This window comes from Bidens hawaiensis, unplaced genomic scaffold, assembly GCF_021521415.1.
Source record: "Bidens hawaiensis isolate Kalapana, Puna unplaced genomic scaffold, B.hawaiensis_p1.1 tig00014333_1, whole genome shotgun sequence".
Taxonomy (NCBI): Eukaryota; Viridiplantae; Streptophyta; class Magnoliopsida; order Asterales; family Asteraceae; genus Bidens; species Bidens hawaiensis.
In genome coordinates, this window is record NW_027492231.1 from 1,449 (window position 1) to 27,941 (window position 26,493).

At 35.5% G+C, this 26,493-nt stretch overlaps 1 protein-coding gene, 1 non-coding gene and 1 pseudogene across 2 annotated transcripts; 2 read left to right on the forward strand and 1 right to left on the reverse strand.

Annotated features, from left to right (window-relative positions):
- Positions 1-13,626: 13,626 nt before the first annotated feature.
- Positions 13,627-14,514, reverse strand: LOC143546279 (pectinesterase inhibitor 7 pseudogene; annotated as a pseudogene).
- Positions 14,515-17,130: 2,616 nt separating this feature from the next.
- TRNAK-UUU (transfer RNA lysine (anticodon UUU)) lies at positions 17,131-17,203 on the forward strand. Its single transcript has one exon. It is a non-coding gene; the product is annotated as a tRNA-Lys (tRNA).
- Positions 17,204-20,675: 3,472 nt separating this feature from the next.
- Positions 20,676-22,939, forward strand: LOC143546280 (putative pectinesterase/pectinesterase inhibitor 60). The gene is made up of 2 exons (XM_077037976.1): positions 20,676-21,585; positions 22,155-22,939. The coding sequence occupies exons 1-2, from the start codon at positions 20,676-20,678 to the stop codon at positions 22,847-22,849; spliced, it is 1,605 nt and encodes a 534-aa protein (XP_076894091.1). The 3' UTR covers positions 22,850-22,939.
- The last annotated feature ends 3,554 nt before the right edge of the window (positions 22,940-26,493 follow it).

The window sequence follows — 26,493 nt, forward strand, 5'->3', positions numbered from 1 at the left end:
CCCTTTTTCTCTCTTGTCGCCGTCCCGCCCCTCTGCTTATCCCTTAAGCCTTGAACCCCTTTTTCTCTTAACTCTTTGCTTGTCCTTTGGTTCTTCCCGCCTAAGGATGTCTGCGCAGCTCCACGCACCAGACTCCTTACAAGGAAGCCTGCGTGAAGACCAGCTGTTCCTGCGATACGCGAGACGAACTGTTCCCGCGGCGCGCAAAGGATTGTAGTTCTTCCCGCGGCGCGCTAAGGATTGTAGTTCTTCCCGCGGCGCGCTAAGGATTGTTCTGTCTGCCTTCGCCCTCGCGCACTCAAGCCTTCTCGCGCTAGACACTTAAGTCTTTTCTCCAGTTTAAGCCAGCCTGTATGCTTTTGAAATATCTTATCTTCTGTGCTATACCTGCCAAGGTATGGGCACAGTAGGCCAGATCTGACATCTGTCCGAAAAGTCACTTTCGGCGCAGCTTGCTTACCAACCCTCTTGGTTGTTAGAAAAAGTAACTGGCATAATCTTTTAAAATCTTCTTTTCCATGTCTTGAACAGTACTTTGACTGACCCCTCCCATGCTATGAACAGTAACCTGTCAGCCTTCCCCATCCCCTGCAGCTGCCACCATATCTTTTGCTTTTGATATCTTTTGCTTTGATTTGATAAGATCTTTTTCCCCAATTCAAGGGATGTGTTCCCTAGGGTTTTCCTATAAATAAAACTAATTTCTTGGATAATTAAACACTACACTCAAACACTTAAACACTCCCCAAAATCTTTCTCCCTTACTCTCAGCCGAAGATCCTCAGCGACGCCTCCACTCCCCTCTTTGCATTCCGTCTTCTCTTCTTTCTGCCCAGAAATCTCGGGTAAATATATAATATATAATTTTTTTTTTAAATAATTTGTTTAAGTGACTTGCATATATTCAAGACATAAAAACCAATCGTTAAACCAATAACCTCTTATTTATAGGTTAACTTTCGCTTGTTTAAAAGTTGGTTATTGCGTTATCTTTCAACGCACCTTTTACAAGTGAGTAATCTCGTACCTAATCTGTAACACCCCGACCAAAGGCGGATTATACATCGGGGTGCCACATATTGCTTCATTACTCGCGACACTATTGGTGTCAATATTTATTAATACACATTTTATCGCGCTACGCGCAGCGGGAAAAATAAAGAACATAAATCAAACATAAATCAATATATTATAAATTATAACATTCAAACAACATTAACTTGTCTTGATACATTTTAATTCTAGGTCCAAAAGTAAAAACGTCCTACGTGTCCACAAGCTCCAAAACAGCTACTGCAAACCTGAACATGTGTTAAAATAAACGTCAAACACTTGCGTGTTGGTGAGAAATCAAGTTTAATAGATAATCATAGATAATCATAGTAAATCTTGCGCGCAACACGTGTATGTCTAGAGTTTAACAAGGGTGTAATCAGATTGTGATCAAGCCTAAGATAGTTCATAGATCATAGTTCAATCCATGCTCCAATTGAGCATAAAAACGAGAAAACATCTGTGCAAGTGTAAACAAAGAAAACCGTAAACGATAGGTCTCCCGTGTTCAACTAATGGTACCAACGGAACTGCGGAATAGGCCGAACAAAGCGGTTAATGATACACACATACAAATAAACAGCCAAGTAAACGTCCTCAACACATGGGATACTGCGCGACTAAAGTTCATAAACAAGTTTAAGACTCAAGTTTTGTATGAACACATGAACATCCCAAAGCATTTAAAATAAAAAGGGATTAGATACGAGATAACTCACATGATAAACGATGCGGTGATAGATAAAGCAAGAACCAACTTTAAACAAGCACAAGTTAACCTATAAATAAGATTATTGTTTTAATGATTTGTTTTAAGTCTTGATTATAAGTTAGCATCATTAATAAGTAAATTATAATATATATTACCGGAAAAGCAGGAAGAACAGGAAGGACGACGGAGGCAGAGAGGAAGACGGCAGAGAGCAAGGAGCAAGAGAACAGGAGAGATTAAGTGTTTGTGTGTGATGTGTTAGGAAAAATAATGCTATTATTTATAGAGAAACCCTAGGGAACACAATCCTAGAAAAGGGGGAAAAGATCTCAAAAAGCAAAAGATTCCAAAAGCAAAAGATATCAAAAGATATGGCAGCTGCAGGGGGCAAGATAAAGCTGTCAGCGAACAGTAAAAAGGCTATGGGCAGTTCAGATAAAGGTACTGGATAAAGCTTGGCAAAAGCAGATCTCAAAAGATAATGTCAGTCACTTTATCTACCAACCAATGGGGTTGGTACGCATGCAGCGCCGAAAGTAACTATTCAGACATAAAGCAGATTAGGTCAACAGCTCAAAAGATAAGACAACACAAAAGCAACGGCTAGATTCAACACAAGAAAACTCAAAGGGTACAGCGCGAGAAGGCTAAGGCGCGAAGGCAAACACAGAAGGTCAAGAGAGCGGCGAACGCGAAGGTAGACAAAAACAACCTTAACGCGTCGCGGAAAGAACTATATTTCCATGCGCACTGCGGGAAGAACCACATTTCTTAGCGCGCCGCGGGAGGAACTAAGATTCCTAGCGCGCCGCGGGAAGAACTATAATTCTTCGCGCGTCGAGGGGAACTACAAATCCTTAGCGCGTCGCGGGAAGCGTTCGTCTCGCGTAACGCAGGAACAGATGGTCTTCACGCAGGATTCCTTGTAAGGGGTCTGGCGTGTGGAGCTGCGCAGACATCCTTAGGCGGGAAGGAACAAAGGACAAGCAAAGAGTTAGAAGAAAGAGGGAAGCAAGGCTTAAGGGCGGGACGGCGACAAGAGGGAAAAGAAGGCGGAAAGAGAGAAGGAGAGGGACGGGACAGCGGGAAGGAAACGAAAGGCGGGAAGGAAAATACATATTATTATTAAAAATAAAATACAAGTATAAATATTAAATAATAAAAGAGAGATCGGGTCAGAGAAACGGGTACCTGGGTCGGGTCGGATCGGGGCAGATGTCACATAATCCCCTTTTATTTTTAACGTTTTGGGATGTTCATGTGTTCGTACAACTTGAGTCTTAAACTTGTTTATGAAATTATGTGCGCAAAACCCATGTGTTATGGACGTTTACTAGGGTTGTATATTTGTATGTGTTGATCATTAACCGCTTTGATCGGCCTATTCCGAAGTTTTCATTGATCCATTAGATAAACACGGGAGACCTATTGTTACGATTTTCTTGGTTTGTTTGCACATACACGAATGATTATTTGTTTTTGCTCGATTTGGAGCACTCTATGAACTATGAGCTATGATCTATTTAGGCTTGATCACAATCTGTTTACACACTATGTTGAACACCAGTTATACACATGTTGCGTGCAGTGCTTTGTTATTATCTATTTATATCTATTAAACTTGATTTCTCACCGACACGCAAGTGTTGACGTTTTATTTTAACACATGTTCAGGTTTGCTGTAGCTGCTTTTGGAAACTCGAGGAAACGTAGGATGTTTTCTTTTACTTTGACCTAGTTTAAAATATAACAAGACAAATTTATGTATTTGAATATTATGAGTTATGATATGTGATTTATGTTACTTTATGGTGTGTTATGCGCATGCGCAATGAAATGTATTTATCAAATATTGACACCCAAATAGTGTCACGAGTAATGAAACAATTCGTAGCGCCTCGATGTATAATCCGCAATCGGTCGGGGTGTTACATTGTGAGGAATAATATTATCAAGAGTTTGGGTTCCATGATGGTGAAGACTAGTGTTTGATTTTGGTATGTGGGAAGGAACCACGAAGGTGCTCATGAATTTATAGGAGGCATTTGTCCAATGAAAAATAACTATTTTTGTTAGTTTATTTTATGAAATCATTAGTTAAAGGAATATTGGATTTTAATAATCCCAACTTTGTCCTATTGGCCGGTGTTAAGCCCAACTTCAAAAATAATTTCTGATAATCCCAACTTTCAACTTATTTTCCAATAATAATCCCAAACTAACTAAACACTAACCCCGTTAGTTTTTTATTGACTTGGACTGCCTATTTGACACAAATGTTGTGACTGCTTATGTGTCCCACACATACATACACCAAAACCATAGTCTCTTCCACCACCACCCACCTCCTCCTCCACCACCACCCATCATCTCCGATTTCTACCACCCTAATCACATCCGCCTCCGCAATGACATGTATCCCTCGACACCACCATTGTTCTGTTTTCCCCACCATCACTCTACGGTGGCAACCACTAACACCACCATTGCCTGAAACGCGAACACCACAAATCAACAGCAACCTCACCACATCCATCGAACTACCGCCGCTAATAAATTTTCATACAATAATTTTGACCGTCCGCTCCAATTTTAGATTCCACTATTTCTAATTAGAGCAGATTGTAACAAAATTGAACCAAATTTGATAGTGGGTGTTTTGATTATCACAAAATTATAGTCATTTGCATCTTTGTCTTCCCTTAAATTCATTAGGGCAATTTTGATTTTACTCCGGCGACGGGAAAGAAGAGAGTTGCAGCCAATGGAAGAAAAATAGGAGAGGGGTTTTTATGGGTGGAGGTGTGTACGGTTAAGGTGACGACATTGTGTGCTCAGGTCCACGACGGCCGGCAGTTGGTTTACTGGTAGCTGGAAAAGGTCGAGGAGAAGAAAAGATGGGGGGGGGGGGGGGGGGGGTCAGGGAATAAAAGGATGTGGTGATGGAGGCATGTGGGTGGTGGTGGTAGCAGATTGTGATTTTGGTATGTATAAAATTATAATACATGTATATAATGTATTTATGTATGTATGTGACACATAAGCAGTCCATGTTAGCATTTGTGCCAAATAAGCGGTCCAAGTCAGCAAAAAACTAACGGGGTTAATGTTTAGTTAGTTTAGGATTGTTATTGGAAAATAAGTTGAATGTTGGGATTGTCAGAAATTATTTTTAAAGTTGGACTTAGCATCGGTTAATAGAGTAAAGTTGAGATTATTAAAATCCAATATTCCTTACTTAAATTGTGTACCTTCTTAAAGATTAATAAGAAAGTGGGACCATCTATAGTTCTATATGACCATTTCTACATAGTCAAAATGTCCGCAACATACAAACCAAACCGATGCACTTGAGTCCGCGTGGAAAAATAAATTTTTTGACCGTGATCTATAGTAGTCATGAACTGCTTTTAATGAGTTTGAATCTTTCTTTTAAAGCTACCCTCTTTGTTTTTAAAGTGGATTTAGAACCACATTATCGTTTTAAAATTTGAATTAACCGTTGTAAGATGATTTTTTCCTACGAGTCACTTTTTAGTAGTGTACATTATAAAGGACAATTATCAAAAGCTAAATGCGTTAGAGTTCCCTCGTTAATGGCAGTTATCGCTGAAATTCGTCAATAGTGACCTATCGAAATATGTGTGTAATTTCATTTGCGACAGACTACCAACAAATTTACTAAGAAGTATCACAGGTCGACATCATTTATTGTTAACGGATCAACGGCAACATATGCTATCAACAAGCATATATATGAAAGAGCTTACATATGAAAGTGTTTGGATTTGATTGATTGTATATCATTTAAATATATGTTTAATCAAGAAAAGTTTGAATATATGTGATGTATAAAGTGTGACCGTATATAAAGCAGTACGTACATAAAAGAATCTTGAATCCAGATTGGCATTGATTTATTTTGTTCTTAAATTAATTATAGATAATGAACAAATTCACTGCTTTATACCATAAAATATATTTGCATTAATTGTTGACCAAACCACTAAGAATGAGGAGAAAATTTGTTAAGTTATCTTAAGCCATTATGTTATTATAATCATCATTATTAGTCTCTGATACCTTATTATTATTTTATTAGCAAAACCATGAAAAAAAAAAGATAAGGATGATCATCCAACGTTTTTGACAGTCATCATAGTTTTATTAATCTGTTTAGAGTTAGCAGACTGTTCACATATCAATGAATAGTTTGGGACTAGCCACATGTTATGATAAATGTTGACAACCTAGCTAGCCATCAACCCCAAATCCCTCATGCATGTCTTTAAAATCGACCTTCTTGGATAGACATAACTTTAGTACAAAATATTATATTTTTATGGGTACAAGTGAGAATTTGTTTTGTGTGTGAATCAATTATTAAATTATTAGTCTATGAAAATCGATCTATTAAAAAAGATCAAGAGTAACGCATCATTTTCGTTTATGATCTTTGGTGACTTATGACAGTTTTATCCTTTTCTTTATATTCGGAACCTTTGGGTTTTACGATTCTTACCAATTTTATCTAAATAGCTTCTTGGTGACCCGCTCACTCCCTTTTTTGCTTAGTAGGTAAATTTACCGTTTTTATCCTAATATTTTTATATATTGTGTTTTCAGCTTAAAATTTTGACAACCCCCCCCCCCCCCCGGTTGCTTTGTCCAAGCTTTGTTACTGGTTAAGTCAGAATCATTTATGTCTTTTTACCCATTTGGATGAAATGGAAATTATGATCAAACCTCATAGATGAAAAAATAAACATTTTGATAAACTTTTAAACCAACACCTATCCTACCCTTCATCATTTGATCGCCTCCTCTTCTACATTTCCCGCTGTCTTCCCTGGAAACAATTGCCACATAACTTTAGTACCAAAAAAAAATCATATTTTTTCATTTTCAAAATTTGAAAATGAGATTGATTATTAGAACAATAACTATTTATTATTAGAACAATGAGATTGATTTTAGCGTCAGAAATAAAGATGCAATCTAATGTAGTTAAGGATTGATTGTATGAGTTGTGATTCTAGACCGAACATGGGAATGATAGGGTGCATGTGCATGGGAACCCTATGAAGCGAGTAACGTGGATGGACGTGATCTATGTTCCAAAGTCAAACTCACATCTCATCCACACGTGAACTCACGTCATTTGCTGCTTCACATATGCCGCATCTCATGCTATAATTCATTTTCTGAATTCCTTTCATTCTTTCCTAATTATTCTCTCATCAAATTCCGTTATTCTTAACATGGGCCGGGCTTACATTTGTTATATTAGGCCTTGTTTATTATTGGGCTAAGTTGGGCCAGATTATTATGAGTTAAAAGTCTCAGGTCCACTTTGATGACCCGTTGACTGGTTAGAACAAAACTTGGGTTTATGTACATAAGAATTTGTAAAAATGCCCGTGATCTAAAATAAATTTGCAAAAATCTTGCTCAAATTTGGCTTGTTTGTAAACGAGTTGAGCTCGATCCAAGGTAAGCTTGTTGTTGAGTGATTTAAACGAAGCGTAAGCAGTTATGCTTATCAATTAGAACCTAGATTGCTGTCCAACCTAAATCTTAGAAAAATTTTACATTGATCTAAAGCCGTTGGCTCATATCACTCGTTTGGCCTGTATTTAATCTACTTATGAATTCTACATGTACATAAAATAAATTATTTTTTACTACTTGCAAGTTACCAGGCAAGCCAAGTCAAACTGATTCATTTAAGTTTCAACTCAAACTCGAGTGTTTGAGTTGAAACTGACTCCTCTTGATCGTTAAGTAGCCCTACTCTCTAGTCACTAGTGATGCAAACAAATTTAAATCAAAGGTGTCAAAGAGAATTCTCCAAAATGAACAAGCTAAAACCGTATTATGAAGAACACTGGACAAAGTTTTGACTGAACATATTTTTATCTCTTTTATTTAATTTGTTTTTATCACATAAAAAGGTGTAGTCAGTTATGTTTAAAATATCAAACTTGTTAATGATGATAAAAAAACCCGAATACATTTGGTTCTTGGCCCCAGAATCTGTGAAATTTTTGAGTAGGGTTCAGCGCGTCGAACACGCAACCTCTTCAGCTTCTAGGTCCTAGAACTTCGTTTTTAGAAGGATTGACTTTGCTATTCAAAAGGGGGTTGCGGCGCAGCTTGTTGTCCGTTTGCCTGCCACTCTATTGTAATCGCTTTATAGTAAATTATAATTTCTTAAAAAAAAAATTACCTAGAACTTGTTTTTAACAGTCACATGATAAATATTGGGTTTGACATCTTACTTATCTTAAATTTGACTTATTATGATCATACGTGACTTGCACTTGGAACCTTTCGTCACATGAGATGTTATAACCATACAAAACTTTACAATTAATAGACTAAATTTAACTTATTATTTTTTTAGTTTAGAATCTAACTAATCTATTAAAGCAAAAAATGTTTCCACATGTTATTCAAATATGTCATCTACATAAGATGCCAACTAATCAATTTCTATTTATATATATTCATATAATTAACTAATTTTTTAATTACCATTCGTTTAAATTAACTAAATTTTTATGTTAAATGATATAACAATTAATGCATTTATTACTATTATATTTATTAATTAGCTCAATTTTTTTGAACGGCCAACTAAGTAACGCGGGTACTTCGTACGCGGTCCCCATCGGCTAAAGGTAGCCCGAGTCGGCCACTAGTCCGGACGGACGGAGCCCCTAGCGGTCCACCTCTTGAGGGATTCACCGGATAAACCCCGACCCCCACGCCCGCCAAACAGCACGATAGCGAGGAGCCGGTAAAACCGGGTGAGATCAGGACTCGAACCCTGGCAAGCTAGGGTCATCCCTCATATCTCCCATATAATTGGTGGTAGTGAGATTTGAACCCCCTACCTCTCACTAGTAATGTGAGTGCTCTACCATTGAGCCACATCCAATTTATATTAATTAGCTCAATTAAACAAATTATGACTTTCTTAAAATTATATTATTAACAATTTCTAGTGGTGGCAATCTTGACCCAAACCATTTCAAATATGTCAATTTAGATTGTTTAAAAATTTATATATGTTGGTTTGGGTCATAGGTTTTAATTAAATGGGTTAAAATGGGTCACTTGAAATTTCGCATTCTTAATTTCAGATCAAATGGGTCGATAAATTTAAATATATGGGTCGATATGTTTGTGTCTTAAGGAAAGTTGGCAGGTTCGGGTTGAAACGGGTTTTGGATTGGAACGAGGTCGGTTTAGGTTTTGGCTTGAATCAGGTGTCGTGCCGACACGAGTTTTCGCACTGGACAGGTTGGGTTTCGATTTCTTTCGAGTTTTCGCACTGGACCGGTCGATTTCGGATTTTTTGTTTCGTTTTGGTCGGGTTTTTCAGTTTCATTTATGTCCGGTTTCAGTTTTTTAGTTCGTTCTGATCTTTTATCGGTTTCGATCAATTCGGTTAAGTTTTGGTTTTTTGTTTTGTGTTTGTCGACTTTTCGGTTTCGGTTAATTTGTCGGGTTTTTTTTGGATGATTGAGGACAACGGTGAAAACATTTTAGTTTTTTTTTTTTTACTTTTTTCGTTTTTCATTAATATTTTGAGTTATGATTTTTTATTGTTTTTTAGGGGTTTTTGATTTAAAAAACTCTAAAAAAATTCAAAAAATTTAATAATAACTCAAAATATAAAATAAAAACAAATAAAGTAAAAAACTAAAACGTTTTGTACGTCGTCCTCGTAAAAAAACGACTCGAAACCCGTTTTGACCCCAATCCGACCTAGACCCATTTCGACCCGGACCCAATCTGACCCGAACCAAAACAACCATTTTTCAATTGACACATTCCGACCCTAACCCGTTTCGACCCAAACCGACTCATTTGCCACCCCTAACAATTTCTAATTACCTCAATGTGGATGACATATTTGAAGGCATTGTGAAAAACATGTTTTGCTTTAAATATATATTATAATTATAATTGTTTCACATTCTATAACATATACTTCATGTTTAATTTCACATATAATATGTATCGAATATGCAAACAATTTTTTATTGACATTATATCATTTTTCAGCCCGTGTAATACACAGTTACTAACATAATAATAGAATATAACTTTAGAAAAGTTTTTTTTTTTTTAACTTTACATAGGTGTCACCTACTAAAATGTTATTAACTTCCAATTTTATTAACTACACCACACTCATCATCACCGTCATATTTTATAGTGGTAGAGCTAAAAATTTTATCTTATAAATTCTGTGTATTTTTCATTTCTTAAATCTGTTACTATCTAATGTCAAAGTTTTCAGGTCGGGTTAACTTGGATTACATAAGCAAAAAATCCGAAATTGCTCGTCTTTATATTAAAAAAAATCGCTAATAACCCCTATATACACAAATTCAATACCGTCACACACATATAGTTCTAAATATAAACATATACGCCTAATGACCTAATTAAGCTTAATTAAACTACAATAGCACATAAGTGTTAAACGCAATTATATAAACAATCAAACAAACTCGAACATTGTTTTTTTTACTCATATTGGATGGATGACTGGATTTGATATCGAAACCATCTAAATGATATTACTTGCTTGATCACCTGATTGGAGGTGTGAATCATGAGGGCTAGATTTGACGAACAGACATGTCATACTCGAACAGAGATGATCGGACATCGGAACGTATTCGTCGACAATCGGGGGCGAGGCCGCTAAGCAACTTATTTGTTTTTTTTAATTGTTTTTAAATGTTAACCGGACTATTGTGTCACTTCAATCGGGTTTATAATTTATAGTATTTTGGACTTCGCTTCAATATAGTTTATGGGCAAATTCCATTAGGTTTAATAATCTATATAGATTCTTAAAAGATTTTATATAAAAAATTAATTACTAATTAATTTTCACCTAAACTTTTCATAATCATGGGTTCCAATATTTTTTTTAAATGATAAGGGGTTCACTCGCCGAAAAAAGAATGGGCTCGTTCATTAATACAGGTTATACGTTATATATAAAACCAAAAATAAAGTGCTAGTCGTTCTATATAATAGCAAAAACAGATTGTTTTCGGGCGAACCCGAACCTCAATAGGTAGCTCTGCCACTGATATTGTTCAAACCCGTCACCATAAATATAAGTGTAGCGAGAACTCATACTAAATTTATTTCTTTATGAGATGATTTATTTCAATCATAGCTAACTGAAGAAACACTAAGTGACCCCGACAGATTAAGGATAATCTTAGGGTTAAGTAGATGTTTCCCACGAGGGTTAGGTCCGGCAAAGATGGTTATACTTCTCAACCTGCAAAACAGACACCGTAAGTTCGTCACTGAGAAAGGGGGGGGGGGTTCCTCCTTGTGACCACTCTCCGGCGTGAGAATCAGACTAGATTGCTCTGAATATAAGTGTATATTGAGAGAAATAGCTAGAGAGAAGATGATGATACCGTTCCAAGGTTTTGGAGTATTTATAGCCGAAGGTAGGTTTCCAAGCAGGTACGGCCAGCTGTATATAATATTCTTTTTCCACCAACTACGGGCTACGTTCGTGCCACGATGGGAGTTGGTGGGTAGGCAGCGGCTGATAGCGACATTTTGTACTGGAGCGTGCTCCTCCTCGTACTATTGTCGGTGAGCTGTCACCCTGTGATTGGTTCATGGGTCGCTTTTATCAGATCTTGTCTATTTGTCCATACCTTGGTAGGTATAGTACAAAAGATATTCTAGAAGCGTACGGACTGGCTTTTTTGGGCGGGAATATTCCCGCCCTGCTCATTCCTTCTTCAGGTGACATTACTGAAGTATAAGAGTTAGTGCCTTATGCGGTAGCCTTACTGTTAGTGCGGATAGCCTTCTTTCTTGGCTTGTACCCACAGCTGCGGGGACAGGCAGGGTACTGTACCAAGGGAGGCTTTCCTGCGGGAACAGCTGGCTTACTGCGTGTAAGGTCTTCATCTCTCTGAGCATGGTGGATCCTGCGGATCCAGTTGGTTTTTGCGCAGACGTACCTCTTCAAGGTGAGTCTTGCGGGTCCAACTGGGCTTTGCGGGGACCTACCTCTTCACTAACGATGTTAAGGAGCCGTTCATAGAATACCATAAAAACAAAATTTTAATAATATGAATTACAATACACTAACGAAGAAAGTAGTAAATTACAATTCTTTTGGAAATAAAAGTGTTACAACTATATGAAATGAAATTGTAAGAAACAAATAAAACAAAAATTATGGTTGAGGATACTTGCTCAACATGAAGGTGCATTGTGTTTGAATAAATTATGAAGTGGTGGCTTTTACACACACTTTTTGTGGATTTGAAACATATTGCGGATCCTCAAGAAAATCCGTATGTTTCTTACTGTACAAAAGTCGAAACAGTTTGTACTGTCGGAGTCGACATGAGCACCCGATTTGAACTCGATACTAGAAAGAAAGGAAGGAGAATAATAAAGACTTTGGGGGTTATGATTGAGAACTAAAAACTGAAGTAAATTTCAGTGAACGTCTTCAACCTCGTTGTCATATTTCAACATTTAGTGGATGAGACCAACAGTTCTTTCCCGCTAAGGAATGGAAAATCTTTCACATGTTCATATTTTGGCCAATTCAAGGTGAAAGTGGGGTCTCAAAGCTGCTGCAACTCGATCAGGGGATCCACTACTGCAACAACAGGTCAAGTTAACAGAAGGTCTTTCCTCCATCCATATGATCCTCTAGTATTGACCAGATGATCTTTACCCTGATCGAATGACCCTCTAGGATCTCGCAGGTGATGCACCACACAACCAGAGAAACTTTCCTCTAGTCAGATGATTATCCTCTAATGTCGAACAAAGGATCTTTCCACCGGTAGAGGATTTTCCTCAAGCGTCTACCATAGGTTCTTTACTCTGGTCATATGACAAGTAAAAAAAAAATATTAGTGTGGCCTTTGAAACGGCTCACGCGTGCGAGTTAAGATTTCACGTGTGACTCCTTTAAATGGACATGTCAGATGATCATTCTCTAGTGTCGAACAGAGGTTCTTTCCATTGGTAGAGGATTATCCTCTAGTGTTGACCATAGGTTCTTTCCTCTGGTCATATGATGGGCTAAAAATTGCTTAGGCGGCCTTTAGAGTGGCACACCTGCGGGAGACAAGGATTTACTTGAGGGTGACTAGCTCTTTATAATCCTTTTAAGATTTAGTTTCTACACCAATATGGGACAAGTTTCCGCTTCTTCCACTATAGTATGTCAAAGTATTTGACAACCTACCTTCAAAAACCCAACTTCGAATATTAATATCTCATTCTTCTTAAATTCATTTTGGACGTAGTTTGGTTTGTTGTCGATCTCTAACAAAATAGAACTCAAACAAAATAATTAGTGTTTATATTAATTAACCATAGTTACATTTATTTTAACTATGCTAAAATGCGAAAAATACATTTTCATTCTTACCGAAAAAACTCAATTCTTTTTCACAACTTTTCCAACCAACTTTAGTCAAAACCGTTCCCCCCAACCAATAAGACACTTTAACCAGGACGTATTTTTGTCTGATTTTTTTTTCTTGACGTAACACCAAACCTTGCGCTCCGGGCAAACTAACATGCAAATGTTCATGACCTCCCACATTGATGATACTCTTAGGGGTAAAAAAAGCGTATAGAGGAAATTTAACAAGATCGGATAAAAGGACCTGCCACGCTGCAACACATCATGGACCAGTCCTTCCTTAGGACACGGTCCTTTCGTCAAAATCTGGTTGGTGTCTATAATAAATTTCAAGTTAATGCACACATCTGTACATTGCATCAATATACAAATTGTTTTTTTGTTTTTTAATTTTTATTTTTCTTTCATTTTCACTGTTATATCGAAGTTCATAATCAAACTGAGAAAGTACAATATTATTAATCTTGAACGAACACATATCTTCCACTCTATAACATGTGAACACACCACGAGCACACTATTAACTAGCCTAAATAACAATATTTTGTAACCACACTCATATAATGCATACATTACATACAATAAAGCAATCAAATATGAATCAAGTGGAAGAAATATTAGTAATGAGAGCCAACGCAATGCTTGTTAACTCTGCAACATTCACTATATACCCTCTAATAGTATCCTTCATCTCCCCAGCATTCTCTTCAAATCCGTCCATACACGTGTCTTCATCGGTCAAAGCCGCACTGACCCAAGTCCTCACATTCCCCATTTTCTCATTAAATTCGGGTCCGTCCACACCTTTCATCTCAACCATTGATTTCTTAATCTCGTCCATAGAATCACTCATGTTCTCCAAACAATCCGCCACTGCCTCCCCGTCTCTCATACTCAAGTTCGGCCCCTTGGAGAGTTCACGCACAACTTTCGAGGTTGATTTTGCACTTTTTAAGCAAACGGACAAGGCCACATTGCCTAGCTCCATAGGGTTTACATGAATAGTGGCTGCGTAAGGTGAAAGTGTTTGATAGCACAAGTCGGCATACTTTGTGGCTTGACACGAGGATTTAATGAAGTTCGTGTTGGTGTCGGGGTCGGTATTGGTTTGTGAATGTAACCTTGAAGTTGCATAAGTGAAAGTGAAGTCATGTGAAAGAAAAAAGGGGATAATGGCTAGAAGAGATAGCATGGAACAAGTGAAAGGTTGCATTTTGGGTTGCAATGTGGGAGTGGTGTGGTTTGTGTAACACTATATGTATAAAGTTAAAAAGTGTGCTACTGTCCGACATGTGAACTAGTTGGCAATAATTGGTAAAGACAACACAAGATGATAAAATAGGTTATCATGTGATTCCTTTCCTCTCATTCTGCGGTTCATCCATCTCTATGTTTATATTTTTATATTTTGTTTTTTAATTCAGTGAATAAAAGTTGGTAAAACAAACAAATTGGAAGGCATAAATAACTTCTAAAAAGAATATTTTGCTCATATTCTATGTAATTTTTAAAAGACTTTATGCGTATCAATAAGACTTATGGAATTTTATGGATGCCAAGCTCGCAGCCATATTTCCAATGAGTACATCTACAGTGAAAATGAAAAATCTTTTATCATGTCATTGTCATATAAGACCATGAGGTGTGACTCACGAAGAGTCATTGGGAGTGATAAGGTGGCACGCGTGACACCACTAGAATACCGTGCCGCTCCCTCTTTAGTCATTGGTGATAGGATGCAAATGACCATGGTCTCTTCATTCTTCAAATCCTCCGATTAGCTTTTTTTTTTCCTTTCTTTTTTGTATTTCTTTTTTATTAGAGAATATTATAGAATATATTATTAGAGTTTTAGTATTATAGTGTTATCATAGTTAAGAGATTGTATTTGATTATGTTTCCTTGTATTTATCTCTCTTGTAACTCTATACATAGTTGATCAATAATACATTACACCTTACGGGGTTTTCATTATTCTACATGGTATCAAAACCTTAAGGTTCTGGCCTGTTTCTTTCTCGTTTTGTTTTCGTCCTACCTCGGGGATATAGTACACACAATATTACTTCTCTCTCGCCCTTCTTGTCCGACTCTTCCTCAAAGGAATAGCACACCTTGATGCCTGGTTCTACAATTTTTTTTTGACACCTTTGACTTTTCTCACCAAGTAACATGGTTATTTGTTTTCCAAATAATTCTCGATTGGTCCTCTCAAACTCAACCGTAGCCACCTCAATTTCTTGTTCTTTGAACTCCTTCTAGATCGCAAATTTTCTTCTTTTCTCTTTTTTTTACCCTCACTCTTTTGGTCAGGGTCAACTATGTTTTTGAGTTTTCTTGTAGTTAGTTTTCTTTGATTCTCTTTGTTTTTCTTTTATTTTATCTATTTTCTTTTCTTTTGGTCCAATAAATTTCCTTTTACGTAATTTGATTTTAGGAAAAACGGTTCTAACCCTCATCTCCAACTATCGATTGTTTTTTAAATTGAAATTTTGTGTTTTATTTTCGGTTCTACTGATTGAAAATTATATTTATATTTTATTTAGTTTTAGTATTTTCTTTGAAAAAAAAAGTTTTTTTTATTTTCTTTTTTAGTTTTAGTTTTATTCTTCGGAATATATAATTTTTTTTTCCGTCAAGTCGTTGCTTCGGCCGACTCAATCATAGCTCCTGCCATCGCAGTCGAAGCTCCTATCATCATGCTTAGCCGCCTGACCACGGTCATGTCACCAGTGATCTTCTTAGTACCTATAACCGATCGAGTTTCTGCTCTACGTGACAGCCGATCGTATATCTTCACAAGCTTTGCGCTCAAGTCCGAGCGTCCGATTTCCTACCGCTCTGACTGCGGGGGAATATTAGATAATATTATAGAATATATTATTAGAGTTTTAGTATTATAGTGTTACCATATTTAAGAGATTGTATTTGATTATGTTTCCTTGTATTTATCTCTCTTGTAACTTTATATATAGTTGATCAATAATACATTACACCTTACGGGGTTTTCATTATTCTACATTTTTCATTACTTCTTGTATTTAAATAATATAATAAATAGAATAACAGAGAATGAAGTATAACATGAGTTGAATGATGAATGAAAAGTTGAGATGGGGTTGAATGATGAAGTATAACATGGGTTGAATGATGAGGTTGAATAATGAAGGAAATGTTGAGATGACGCTGATATGATAAATGATGGAGAATTATAGGAAGTGACTACCAATAACACATCGCCTAAGCATGAGGGCATTTTCAAATATGGTGCTTAATGGTTTTATTTGAAAATAACATTAAAAGAGAGAAGTAAAACATAATTTAGATGAAGTGGCATGATTTTAGTGGTTCAAATAAACAAACAAATAGCCCGACGTGTTTGACCAGTGAGCTCAGAATAGACCAAAACGCCTCACCCTTTAGTGGCGTGGAGGCGTTTTCTCGCAAAATAAATAAAAAGAAAAAAAACAAAAATGAAGGGGAGCAAAAGACCCGCCCCATTTTATACATGAAATCTTCAATTTTAAGTTCTTAGTTCACACTTTAGTAACTACATGTGAACATGTCACTTTAAGTTCATAGTTCACACTTAATAAGTACATGTGAACATGTCTTTTTTTTTCCCAAAGCGTGGACCATTGCATGCAACTATGCAAGTTGCCACAATTGTGGTCACATCTTCAAATTTTGTGTTACTTGAGTCTTGAGTACACTTAATGGGTTAACCTCGTTTTGGGTATAAAATTTGGGCTTCGATCCAATCTGGTCCAACATTTGGATCCAGAGTCTAGACCCAATCACCCAATACACTCTTCTATAAGGAGGACAATCTTTCAAGACTATCTTTCACTCTTCATGCTTACTGAACTCTATATATATAAGATTTATGAAAAACATATTACGTCTAGCCGTTCTAGCTCAGTTGGTAGAGCGCGTGGCTTTTAACCACGTGGTCGTGGGTTCGAATCCCACGGATGGCGTTTGCTGCAGGTTACTTTTAGTTTATATTTGTCTGCCTTCCATGAGGTTTTTTTATATCAACTTTTATTGAATATCATCACGCATTTTTATTGATTTTATATACGTGTAATTATACATTGAAAAAGAGTGTATGTTATATGTCAAAATGGGCCAGTGTCCCAAATCCAATGCCAAAATTTCATACCATCTACATCATGTTTACGTTAAATACATTTGTGTTTGAATATGCTTTGTTCTCAATCTCATAAACACAATTACACAATACAAACTATATGATTTCAAGTATGTGTAATGTATGCATTATGCATAATGTTGTCCATGTGGGAGAGAAGAAGGGAGAAGGTGTTACACAATGCACATGATGAGCCCAACACGCTATCGTCTAGAGCTAGACGATTAGATATTTCTCAAAAGAAAGATACATCCACACGATAATAGAGGTATTTAGGATCGTCCTTGAAAATCCTTAAGAATTCTAGGTCGCCTACCTCGCCCATACATTGGGGTAGGCCTGTTTGTACATTCATGCAAATATTTGTTATTGTAAATCTTTTGACAATAAAAATGTTAGAAATTAATCTGAGTAAGCGAGTGACATTAATCAATGTTCTGATTTTATAACAAATTGTTAGATCTGCTGATTTTATAAATAAATTAGGGGGTCATTAATTTAATCACCGATTTTATTAAAATACATACAAACACTAACATCATTAAATTGGTTTGACCAATCAATGACAAATTCAATTACGTACGATTTACATGTTAAACAATATATTTTTCGCCCCTCCCAGTTGCAATATATAAACACTGATCATAATTTAAAAGGGATTGCATTAAAGTTATGTTTTTGGGTTTATAATTAAAAAGGTACATATAGTCTAACCTTATGGTACGATCATATGATTGTGGGAATTGAATTAATTTCATGCACATGCTGATCAACGAATCAAATCGTTTATATCTATTTTTTTAACATATTTATAGTAACAATAATAATAATGGTAATTAATAGTAATAGTAATAGTAATAGTTAAACGCACAATTTCATATATAGCTGCAATCAAAGTAAACTAACGAGAGAAAGTGGAAAGAAAAGGGTCGCACTAGCTGCAATCAAACTAAAGCACTAACGATCAAGAATACATTTAGATAGAACATTAGTAATAAGATAGGGTTTTTTCAAAAATCGGTTGATCTCAGTGAAATGACTTAAATATGAACTACAATTCATATCAAGTCTTAGCAAAATCGGATACCCTTTCGTGCCGTATGCTTAGACTTTGCTGACTAGGCGCCACACGACGCAAAACGCCTCAATTTGTAACCCCTCAACTACGCATAACCTTACATTATGTAAAGTGTAGTGCAAAAAAGAAGAGTTGTTCCAAGCTATCATCCAACCATTTTACTTGTAATTTGAGGGGTTAACACCATAGGTTGGTTGATCTATTGTGTTGAGAAGTGAGGAATCATTATTAGTTGGTTATTTGAGAGGGGGGCACACTATCTTGATATTGTGTTATTTTGTATTGGGTTGGTAACTCTATCATAATATAGAGTTAATTAGTTGTTACGTAAAGACTCAATATCTTGAAATATCAAGATTAGAAGAAATTGCAAAGCTAAGTACTTAGTGTGTTTGGTGAAGAAGGTGATAACTTCCTTTGAAAAGTGAGACTTTTGTATTGGTGATCCCTACCATTTAGAGAGACGTTTATTAGAAAACTATCGAGCGAGGATCGGGGAGAGGACGCAGAGTGAATTAGTTAACATTCGCTTGAACCTTTATAAATCTAGCTGTGTCATCTCTAACCCTTAACTATTTACTTATGTGTTTATTATTGTAAGTTATGAAAGAAGTTTAACAAAGTTATTAGCTTGTTAATTTTACTACACCATTAATTTTTCTTTTATTTTTTTAATAGAACCGGCTAGCCGGATCATAGTCGGTAATACATGATTTTCTAGTTGTTTATCTTGTAAAATTTTTAAATACATGTATTATTATCAAATTATTATTTTTCTTTCAATATATTTTCTACTAAAATAGATATCATATGATTCATGCCATGTCAACTTGAGCACAAAAAAGCCTTTTTATAAAGAACTAATTAAGAAAAAGGTGGAAAACTCACATGGTCAGAAGAGGTTTTTGTTCCTCAGAATACGGTGTTTGAACTCTTAAAGGGGTTTAAATAGTTAACTAATTAAGTAACTTTGAGTTTACATAATTAATGATGACCTGCGGTTTTAAAAGAATATAATTAGAGAATTTTTATCCAGAATTACAAGAAACCATCATCTGTACGGAAGCTCCAATGCATCGACCACCATTGTTGCTTCATTTTACATCAACGGCCGCCAGATAATTTCCACTTCTTCATATGCTCATCCAGATGTACATCAATGAGGCTCACCCTAAGTTTTTCTTGTCTTATAATTCAAGTAATCATTAATGTTATGATACAGAGTGATATCACATTAATTTTTTTTAACGGAAAATGTTACTTCTACAATGCTATTACACCAATATATAACCGCACCCTTGTCCAGGTTTGAACACGGAACTTCTCATCTAAAAAATAATTGTCTCTATCAAATTGGCAAGCCTCATATTAATGTTAGTTGTGAATTTGACTGTTTAAATAAAAACGCTAAATCAAATATTTAGGCATTGTATTATATAGAAGGGAAAATAAATTGATCAAATAGGAACACTAGATGATGAAATTCAGGTTTAACATTTGGGATAACCGTCTATGAAATTTTTTGCTACAAGGCTATATTCTTTGAGATATTTTTATCCATTACTTATGTGTTCGTAATCCTAGGTCTCATATTATATGCACTTTTTAATAAATGTCTCATTTTGTAACTTGTTTGATTATAGATTATATCCAGGCCGGTAGTCCAAACATGAGTGCATTAACTCTTGAACTAGCTATTTATCATATAGCATATCCTGGCAATTAGGTTAATTATAAGTACTAAGTAGTACAATTATCTTAAGCTAAAGTTCATAATAAACATCATAACACTTTTATTATGTTCAATCTAGAATAGTAAATAAAATTATTGTGTAGTCAAGTATTTTATGGGCGCCGACGAAGTTGAAGACTAGCTACGACCATGCATTGGAGTTTACATGTTACAATGATGACATAATAAATGACCCATGCATTATTATAAACCCACGATTCTCTCTCAATGGAAAAATGGCAGCTCGATCGATCCGTATAACAAGGATCTCATCATTAACTAATTACACACACAATTTCTATAGGGTTTCTCAATGTCAACTTTCACTAAACTTTCATTACACTTTACATTATGTTTTTTATTATCACCATCAGACTATAAATATAAACCCCATCACATGTCATTTTGAATCCCCCTCAAATACCCTTTTCTCATTTCAAATTCCAAACTTATTAAACAACATCTACAACACAAAATCCTAGTCATCAAATGGCAAAATTCAACTTCTTTTTGCCATTTTTATTGTATGTCTTTATTGTTTTCTCTTTGGTTTCTTCGTCTTCACAAGAAGAAGAAGAAGAAACCAGAGGCAGCCTAGACTACTGGTGTGACACGACTCCTCACCCACAACAGTGCAAGTACTTCCTGAGTCGTGGGGGCTACCATACCCCACGACACAGGAAAGACTTCCGGATGTTGGTACTGCAAGTCGCCTTAGAAACGGCACATGACGCACAGACATGCAGCACCAACCTCCGAAACAAATGCAGAAGCAAACGAAAGAAAAGGGTATGGCTCGATTGCAACAAGCTCGTCAACGGCACCATTCTTCAACTCACCCAAACCCTTGACGGTCTCAAACATAACCGTAGCTCCGATTTTGACGCACAAACTTGGCTAAGCGCGGCCCTCACCAATCTTGAAACTTGCTTTTCGGGTTCTCAAGACTTCAACTTGACAAACTTAGTCTCACCACTTAAATCACATAACCTTACCGAGATGATAAGCAATAGTTTGGCTATAAATCAGTTCTTTGTTAAGCAAAAGTTAGACAACACTAACCAAGATCTAGATGGTGATTATCCGAGTTGGGTTACACCGGGTGACCGGAAACTGTTGCAATCAAATTCAATTCACATGAAGGCGGATATTATTGTGTCACAAGCTCGTGGGAGTCGGTTTCGAACCGTTCAATCAGCTCTTAATTTTGCAGCTGGTCTTAAACGTGGGAACAAGAGATATATTATCTACATAAGAAGTGGAGTTTATAGGGAGAATCTTGAAATTGGAAACAATCTAAATAATATCATGTTCCTTGGTGATGGAGCAAGATACACCATTATTACCGGCTCCCGGAGCGTCGCGGCTGGCTACACAACTTATAGCTCTGCGACCGTCGGTAAGATTGATTATAATTTAGTAATTAATAGATTTATTATTGGTTACATTCGTACGTAATACTATGATTAAAGTGAAGTAAAGTAGACGATTAATATTTGAAAGAGAAGAAAATATGCATGGTAAGTTGGTAACTACGTTAAGTTGCATGTTATTTCTTCACCATGCAGTTTACGAATCCTTTTTCATAAAACTTTTTTTAAGTATTAAAAAATACTTTGTTTTATATAAAACCAAGATTTTTAATAAAATCTATCTTGGGATGAAAAAAATCTAACAAACTTTTGTATTTAGACTTCTTTTACAAAAACAAATATTACAAGTTATTAGAAAAAAAAATCAAGTCATATAATTAATTAAAATAGAAAATAGAAAAACACAACCAATTAGTTGAATATAATTAAGTTGATCAAGAAACATTAGAATCTCCTAAACCATTAAGAAACACTTCTTATTTTCCTTAACCACCTAAACATTCAAATAAATATAATAATAAAAATTCTGCACTTATCAATTATTATGTGTTGTTATTCATGAGACCATTTTTCTAACTAAATCCGTAAAATATAGGAGTTGATGGTATTGGATTTATTGCCCGAGGTGTAACATTCCGGAACACGGCCGGGCCAGCGAAAAATCAGGCGGTGGCCTTCCGATCATCATCCGATCTCTCGGTGTACTACGCATGTAGCTTCGAAGGTTATCAAGACACTCTTTTTGTACTTGCTCAAAGACAATTCTATAGAACATGCTACATTTATGGCACGATTGATTTCATATTTGGTAACGCGGCCGTGGTTTTCCAAAATTGTATGATCATGGCGCGAAGACCAATAAAAGGGCAAGCAAATGTTATCACAGCTCAAGGTCGTGGTGACCCTTTTCAGAACACGGGAATTTCAATTCATAATTCCCGTGTTATGCCAGCACCAGACCTTAAGCCTGTGGTGGGGTCGGTCCGGACATTCCTGGGTCGACCATGGCAAGAATATTCAAGGACGGTATTCATGAAATCGTTTATTGATAGTCATATCAATCCGACAGGATGGTTGCCATGGGGCAATACAAACTTTGCACAAAAGACATTGGTTTATGGGGAATACGCAAATTTTGGTCCGGGTTCCTCTACAAGAAACCGTGTGAAATGGCCTGGATATCAAGTTATACGAAGCGCGAGTGTAGCCTCTCAGTATACGGTGGAGAGACTTATTGCCGGCAGGTCATGGCTCCCGGCCACCGGCATACCGTTCACTCCAGGACTATGACACATATTTGATTGTTACGTGTTCTTATTTATTAATTATTTGTGTACATTTTTTTGATTTGATATTGGAATTGATACAACTCGTATTTATTCAATGAACGTGTTGGGTTTTCTAGTCACTACTCACTTTTAGTGACTAAGCTTCAAATTTTCTAATTATATAAGCCCAAGTTACTTTTGCGGGCTAATCCAAAGTAACGATCTAAAATAAGCCGTTTGGGCCTTCACTTGGTGAGCTATGAGCCCACAGCCTATGATTATGTTAACGAAATATTTTAAATTAGAGGTTATTATATAATACTGACTATATAAATATTAACATGTATTTATCAAATTTTCTGTTCGTTCATTAAAACCGAACATAACCGGCTAGACCTTACAAATGGTCATGATCCTTTTAGCGTTTCATATTTCTCAAGCCAGATTAAGAAAAATAAAATCAATGGTTCTTTAGGATTCGATCCGGGATCTTTGGTAACCAATTAGCTTGTGTCATTGTTTAGTAAACTATGGTGTCAACCAAAAATTCGTGACATGCGCTCTACATACAAAACAAAAAAAAAACAAAATTTATTGGCGTCACTTGTTCCGATCTTGACTATGTGACTCTGCATTTAGAAGTGTCTAGTTTTTCCTCTAAGGTGATTTATATTGACATTAAGTGGAAATATTTCACTGTAAGTGTTAATTAAACAAATTAGTTTTAAACTTCTTTTTATTTGCTAATGTTAAAAAAAATATACGATAAGTATACCAGAAGTTGATTTTAAGAAAATTATGATTAAAGTTACATAAAGTCATAAACATTTTAAAATATTATATTGATTGTTTAGTTTTGACTTTTAAATTAGTATGCAACAGTTTTAGAAGGTGCCAAGGGGCAATTGCGGCGTCACAAAGATGGGTCCAACAAGTATTGTTGCTGCCGCAATATTATTGGTTGAGTTACGATTCAGCCATCCGCAATATTATTGGTTGAGTTATAGGTCCACCTTTCGGCCATCAATTTCCACGTGGCATTCTACTTTTAATTTTTTATTTTTCTTCACAGCAAAATTGTTTTACATTTTCACCTTTTGTCTCCTCTTAATTTACACTCTAACCAACTTATTACCTCTTAAAATAAGAATGACGGGATCCAATTTAAACAAGTATGATAAAGGTAAAAAAAACATAAAATCTTATTTATAATTGTCTTACAAAACCTATGTTTGTTATATAGAATGATTTCTCTATAATCCAAATGATAGTTTCTTGCTATATACTCGTCGCTAAATTAAGTAGAAAATTAGTAAATGAACAATCGAAGGAAATTATTAACATAAATATATAATAGTTTCGGTTTTATTTTTTATACAAACTAAATCAAATACATAAAAAGTTGTAGTTGCATACATTTTAAAATTAATATAATTATTGATTTATATTTATGATTATGACGTACTTTTGTTCTCTTCAAAAAAAAGTTAGCTTGCCTTCTTTGAGGTAACTAATATAATCCTGTGAATGCCTTTTGCATTCAACTTTCTATTAGTAGAAATGTTTATCGAATCAATTAGTTTGGATGATCCAAATTTGCGTTTTTCCAATTGTGAAATTATAAATTGACTAGGTTCAAAAAATTCAAATCGTGTTCACTTCGCATCAAAGGGTAAAAATGGAAACGACTCCCACTGCGAGTCGGGGGCATAAAACTCCTAGTCTTAAAACAACACGGCTTTACTAGCAACTACTGAATTAAATTTCGAAGAATGAACATATAAGTATGCATAAACAATATTCTTCTAATATACTTAGGACCTCTTATGTATTCATTAAATATCGTTATTAATATATTTATTTATTTATATCGCATACTCTTTTATACAAGATTAAAAAGAAAGGACAAAAAGGTATTGCGGAAAACACTATACACGCACTAAAGATCGAGTCACATATATATTAAATTGAAAATCAATTTTACAAGTTACTCAATTCGTCTCTCTCTACTTTTTGTTAAATTAAATATACTAATTCATATAATATGTGTATTATTTAAATAATTTATTAAAAAGGACTATAATAATAATAATGTAACATAATTTTAAGAATGATGGCCGCACGGGGTGGGAGAATGATTACCGTCGGTGGTGGAGACGAGGCTTATATGTGACGACCTGCACAACGGGGTCCGTTAATCATGTTCCGTGTTCCATATGTTTACTCATTTGTTAAAATAATAATAATATAACAATATATATCTTCGTAAATTTTATTCATATGTTTACATTATTTGTCTTTTACTAAAATGTTATTTACAATAAACCGTAGAGTGTATATAGTTTCCACAGAGACAATCTACACTATACTCTAATACAAATATACAACAAACTCATGAGATTTTTTGTAGATAAAAGATAGCTTATAAGTTCATTATAGAAAATTCGATTTTCTTTTATATACAACAAAAAAATCCGTCACTATATACACACACCAACCGTTGGTGAAAGTTTGTCCGAAATCTAAGCATGAATAACTGTTTTACCCGTAGATTTTAGAGACATCTTACTAAAGACTCGTTGGGTCATGGAATACAATGGAATTGAATGCATGCAGGCGGTTGAGTTATATGATAATATATCCAATTCATGTATATTGACAATCTTCTTTAATTCAAAATTGGATTTTGTGAGTCTAGCTAATATACCCCAAGTCTATGAATCCGGTTTGATAACAAGCGAAAAAAACTTCAGAATGTCGCATCCCAGCCTCCGGTTATTGGCAGATCACCGACGAAGTATGTACCATCTGAATCCAAATATTTTATGTTTTATTTTGTTTAACAAGATCAAACTGGAACGTGAAGTTGAAATGAGACAATTAAGATCGACTAATTAAGGTCTCAATCAGTTGCTGGTGTTAGTCGCCAGAGAGTGATAATATAAGATATTTAGGGCAAAATATCTAGCTTTGGCACCAATTCAGCCCCACACATCAGACAGTGACAGTGAAAGACAAAGATTGCCTACAACAAACATCTCTAGACTTTACTTACCTTTATATCCCATATTATATGTCATCATCTCTCATCATTAGGGTTTCTGTCTCTCTCTATACATACCTCCTTTTAGCTCACTTCTTCTTCAAACTCTTTCCCTTGGGTTATTGAACCACTTCGGAGGACAAGATTCGGTTCGACTCCCAAGGAACACGAAGCATCTTATTATTGTGTGTTCTCAATCGGATCAGTCAAATTCCAAATGCATTTGAAACTCTAATTTCTTTCAAACTTTGTGTTATCATATCCTTGGATCAGATTTTACTCAAGTTGCCCGCATAGATTTCGATTATTGTTCGTAAGCATCCTCTCGATCTCTAGTTCTTGAAACTGAAGTCTCATATCAATGATCATGTGTGTTTTGTAAACTGGCAATGGTGGTTTATTTATGCTATCAAGTGCTACATGTCATTAACTATTATTCCATTAATATTTTTTTAGTAACTTTTGGAACATTTTCATCATCATGAAAGTTCTAGCCTTTTTTACTTTTGTTTATAAGTTTTTGGTTGAGGTAAACCAAATTTCTCTATATATGTGAAATGGAAAAGGTGAATATCATTGAGAAAGCATTATATGAATATTATTGAGAAATGTGTTTCCTATTC

What these genes read in the sequence shown, in the direction of transcription:
- LOC143546280 (XM_077037976.1), top strand. Translation starts at nt 20,676, where the DNA reads ATGGCAAAATTCAACTTCTTTTTGCCATTTTTATTGTATGTCTTTATT. An exon ending in TTATAGCTCTGCGACCGTCG is followed by an intron (nt 21,586 to 22,154) that starts GTAAGATTGATT and finishes CGTAAAATATAG; the next exon opens with GAGTTGATGGTATTGGATTT.